Raw genomic sequence first — 5,206 nt, 5'->3', positions numbered from 1 at the left:
ATGTTGTTGGGCAGTCATACGTGGTGGAGGCAGTGGCACGTCATATGAAAGTCCTCTATCATGTAAAGGTTCAACGTCATCTGCAGAATGAACAAGTGGGATGATGCGAGGATGTGATAATCTAAAGTACCAATCTAAATAATCATTCAGACACTGCCCAGGAAAAGATGCTTCCACTATATTTTCTCTAATTGCAATCACATTGATGACAATGTTAGACTTAAACCATCTATCAATGCCCCCATATGGCACAACATGAATTGGTATATGAATGCCTTAAGCATACCGAAACTAGTGCAAACACCTCTCAGATAAATATCTAGCCACAAAATTCTCCATATCATCTTGAGTTGCTGACTTAACATTGTCAACAAGGGTGGCATTTGGCTCCATATCATGATCTTTGAGTCGTCTAACTATAACTCCGTTACGCTGGAGAGTACACAGTCTGCGAGACTACTCAATCCTCCTAGGATGAGAATCGATGAGGAGTACTCTACCCGCTTTAGAGTGTTTAAAAAATTGACACAAATTTTTTAAAATTGGTCAACCCCTTACATATACCTGCAATTCTAAAAATTTGGCATGCCTATGTGTTTTTATCGGTAATTTAGAAATATTTGGTACGTATATATGCATTTTTACCAACAATTTCAAAATTGTCGATAAAAATACATATTGTCTATACCAAAGTTGTCGGTAAAAACACATACTTTCTATATCGGATATTTATAAATTATCGATAAAATGCAAGAATTTTTTTGTATTATACTAAATATTTCTAAATTGACGGCATAAATCATAATTTTGGTATTGAAAATTTAAAAAATTAGGTAAAAAGCATGTTTTTCAATAAATATTTGATATCCTAACAAAATATTTTATTAAAATGTACACATTTAATAAGAAAAAAAATTAAATATCCAATTTAAACTACAAAATCTTCCATAAAACTTTAGTTTTTTTAAAACATCGAAAAAATGATATTATTAATATGAAAATTATACTTTTGAACAATGAAGATGTTATGGTTAAATTAAGAATTATGTAAGGGTGTAAGGTAGAATCTGGAGGTGAGGATGCCAAATAGATTCCTTCAAAGTATGACTCAAGTATTTTGTCTTATATGAGCTTTACTTTCTTTAATTAAAGAGGTTTGCTATTCCTACACCAAACCATATACTAGATACCTACACAAAACACTGTTCACCGTATTTAGACGGTAAATAGTATTTTTTATTTTTTTAATAAATAAAAAAAATATTTATAAGAAAAAAATATTTATAAAAAATATTTTTATTTTTAATTTTTTTTATAACATAAATATAAAATTTGTTATTAACCAATATTTTTATTGTATTAACTACAAAAATATAGATTATCAACCAATTTTATTATTGTATTAACCATAAAATATAAGTTATTTTATATTTTAATGTCAGAATTTGGTTAATACTATATATTTTATTGATTAATGAAATAGTAAATTTGATTAATGAATTATAAGTAAAATATGTGGTTAATAACCTATATTTTTATGGTTAATACAATAATAAAATTAGTTAATGACATACTTTATATTTGTATTATAAAAATAACTTTAAAAATAAAAATATTTTTTTATAAATATTATTTTTTTATATATTAAAAAAAGTAAAAAACACCGTTAACACTGAACAGTGTTTAGTGTAGGTATTTGATGTATGATTTGATGTAGGAATAGCATAATACTTAATTAAAATAATAAATAAATAAAAACTTACATCACTAAAAAAAAGGTATTTATTGACATCTCCAATTTCTACATAAATGATGCCATATATATGGAGTTGTTTATAAGTATTTGAAAAATTACGATGATCCTATCAAGTATCAACAATATATTTCTTTTAGTTTTTCTTAATTCTAGAAAAAGACGTGTTACGTGTGATAGAGACGGATGGTGAGAAGGTTTAGACATTAGTGGTGTGTTATTTCCATTACCCTTATTCTTTTTTTTGAAGAAACAAACAAATATATTAAAAAATTAAAAAAAAAAAACTCAGTCTAGCATAAGAAATGCTAACCACTATTAGAATATTAGAATTTTGATTGAATCATCTTTTGCATTGCATGAAAGTCATTAAGTGTTTAGAGGGTGTAACACCTTAATATATAAGGCTTACAAGATGATGGTGCATACCTTGCATAGCCATGCATGCATTCTATGCATACGTGCATTATGACATTACATCTATAACTAAGTGTTACTTAGCTTATACAATGCTTTTATAATGCATGCTCTACATGATGCATCTACTTGATTTCCTTCATGTTCCATACTGTACATGGTATTTTCTTAATGCTCACTCACAAGCTCAGGGAAGATTGAAAGAGACGACTTTGAGCTTGATCTACGACTCACGAAACACTGAAGTGCCTAGAGGTTTTGTAAGTGTATCTACAACTTGTACACTTCTTGGAACATGATGGATCTTAACTTATTTACAATGACTTGTTCTCGTACAAAGGGGATATCTAATTCCATATGCTTTGTCCTAGCGTGGAGAATAGGATTGTGAGATAGGAGCACCGCACTCAGGTTGTCACACAATAAGGTAGATGCAAGAAACGGGATGGAGAGCTCAACTAGAAACATTCTATCCACAAAAGTTCAGAGATGGTGTGGGCAATCACTCGATACTCCGCTTCAGTGTTTGAACGAGCACCAAGAGGCCGCTTCTTCGAGCTCCGTGACATGAGGTTAGGCCCAAGAAAAATGCATGAACCAGATGTAGAACATCGGTCATCCGGGTCACTGGCCCAATCGTAGTCATTGTAGGCCCTGAGAGAGAACTCGTGAGATGTTGTAGCAGGTGCAAGGTGCAGACTATGCGTGATTGTGCCACTGAGGTATCACAATATTCGCTTGACTGTGTCCTAGTGAGATTCAGATGGTGAGGCCATAAATTGACACGCCTTATTGACATTGAAGGCAATATCGGGCCTAGTAATTGTAACATACTACATCGCGCCTACAATAGACATGTAGCGGTGAGGATTAGACAATGAAGTGGAGACATGTCAGCTTAATTTTTATGTGTTAAGCACAGGTGTAGTTACACCATTAGCAGTTGGCATGGTTTCTTGATTAAGTCAGTCGCAAATATACTTGGGTTTAGTGAGATGCAAGTTGCTATTGGGAAGATGTTTACCTCAATGCCAAGAATGTATCCAGGTCTGCTCAGTTTCTTGAGTGCAAGAGCATCGTTTTAAATTGCGGTCCGCAACCGCAATTGCACCCGCAATATTGCGGATGCGGTTGGCCCCGCAACCGCATCAGACCCCAATTGCAGTGTGATTTTAAAATTACATCTTCAATTATATTATTAACTATATCAAACAATTTTAATCATGATTCTTCAAGTATTTAATCAAAAAACGAAATATTAGAATCCTAAAATTCAATTTACTTCTGTAATTAAAAAAATTAAAATTAAGTGTTTTTCAACATTGTATTTCAAACACCTACCTATAGAAATTCACACCGAAACGGCCGTAATGCGCATCGCAACAAGCGTAATGACCGTAATCGCAACACCGGCAACCGCAACAGCATCTGCATCCGCAACCGCAATTTAAAACCATGTGCAAGAGTGCCATGAAGTGAGTCAATTAATTTATGTATCAAAATGGAAGAGGAACTGGTGAGTAAGATATCATCAACATAGACTAAGGCATAAATGGTAATGCCTTGATGTGAGTATATGAATAACAAATGATCACATTTTTTATGCAAGATACCGAATTTGAGGAGAGCTTAAGTTAATTTTTCATACCAAGCACGAGGGGCTTGGTTTAGACCATACAAAGCTTTGTGAGGTTTTCATACAAGTTTTGCATCGTGATGCTTGAAGCCAGGTGGTTGAGTCATGAAGATTTCCTATTGAGGTGAACCATTGAGGAACACATTATTCACATCAATTTGCTGCATCTCCCAATGATAAGTCAAGGCAAGTGTGAGAATAATTCAAATTGTGAAAGTTTTGATTGACAGAAGAAGCGACTGATTTTATAAACTTCTATTTTCATTTGAATACATTTTGGTCTTTATACAGACTCAGAAACTTTTTTTATTCTAGCAAACATAATAACTAGTAAATACTATTAATTTGCCCACTGTCTCTTGACCTTCCAAATCTCTCCATTAACTTATTAATAAAACCTATTAACTATGACATTAAAGTTTATTCAACAAAACTCCTCTGTAAACTTAAATGTTTCTTCTATTCATCATGCCTATCAATTTCTTGCCTCTGTCGAAGATTTCTTTTGATAGTGGTTTTGTGAAAATGTCTGCTGCTTGGTCCTTACTTGCTACATGCTTCAATTCGACATTTCCTTCCTTCACGTGTTCTCGAATGAAGTGGAAGCGAACGTCAATGTGTTTGCTCCTTTCATGGTTTACTGGATTCTTTGCTAACTCAATTGCTGACCTGTTGTCAACTTGTATTATTGTTGCATTTTTCTGTTCTAGCTCCATTTTACTCATCAATCTTCTGAGCCATATTGCATGACAAACACACCAGGATGCTGCTACATATTCTGCTTCACATGTCGAGAGTGTTACTATTGGCTGCTTTTTAGAAAGCCAAGTGAATGTAGTATTTCCCATGAAGAACACATATCCAGAAGTGCTTTTTCGATCGTCTATGTCTCCGCACCAATCACTGTCAGAGTAACCAACCAACTTGTATTTGTCTGAATTCGAGTAGAACATCCCAAGTGACATTGTTCCTTGGATGTACCTCAGAATTCGCTTCAATGCTTTCCAATGTATGTAAACTGCCTCCTCCATGAATCGACTTACAATGCCTACACTTAATGAGATATCTGGTCTTGTACATGTGAGATAGCGAAGACTTCCTACCAAACTTCGATATTTTCCTGCTTCGACACGTTCTCCTCCATCAAATTTCGACAACTTTGTTCCTGGTTCCATTGGCGTCGAAGCCGAATTACAGCTTTCTGTTAGACGGTGTGGCTAGTGATCGAGAGGGGGGGTGAATAGATCACCTCTTTTAAATCAACGGATTTAAAAAATCTTATCAGAGTTATTGAAACTTAGCGGAAAATTACAGTCCCGAATCGACTTTCGTCTATTCTGAACCGCTACTAGAAAACCGGACACGCGAATTTATTGCTGGATTTGAATAGGAACGATAGA

General features: G+C 33.8%; 1 protein-coding gene across 1 annotated transcript; it reads right to left on the bottom strand.

Annotated features, from left to right (window-relative positions):
* Positions 1-3,521: 3,521 nt before the first annotated feature.
* Positions 3,522-4,981, bottom strand: LOC127136658 (secreted RxLR effector protein 161-like). Its single transcript, XM_051063196.1, has 2 exons — positions 4,354-4,981; positions 3,522-3,598 (listed from the first exon to the last, which is right to left on the bottom strand). Exons 1-2 carry the CDS (start codon positions 4,979-4,981, stop codon positions 3,522-3,524), a joined length of 705 nt encoding a protein of 234 aa, XP_050919153.1.
* Between the last annotated feature and the right edge of the window lie 225 nt (positions 4,982-5,206).

This window comes from Lathyrus oleraceus, chromosome 4 (genome assembly GCF_024323335.1).
Source record: "Lathyrus oleraceus cultivar Zhongwan6 chromosome 4, CAAS_Psat_ZW6_1.0, whole genome shotgun sequence".
Taxonomy (NCBI): domain Eukaryota; kingdom Viridiplantae; phylum Streptophyta; class Magnoliopsida; order Fabales; family Fabaceae; genus Lathyrus; species Lathyrus oleraceus.
The sequence above is the reverse complement of the archived record's forward strand: the minus strand, read 5'-3'. Positions and strand labels throughout refer to the sequence as shown.

Bases quoted from the DNA above. Each gene is read 5' to 3' on its own strand.
- LOC127136658 (XM_051063196.1), bottom strand. From the start codon at position 4,981: ATGGAACCAGGAACAAAGTTGTCGAAATTTGATGGAGGAGAACGTGTC. The intron at 3,599-4,353 runs GTAAGGACCAAG...TTGCGGATGCAG, and splicing joins CGAATTGAAGCATGTAGCAA to ATGCTGTTGCGGTTGCCGGT.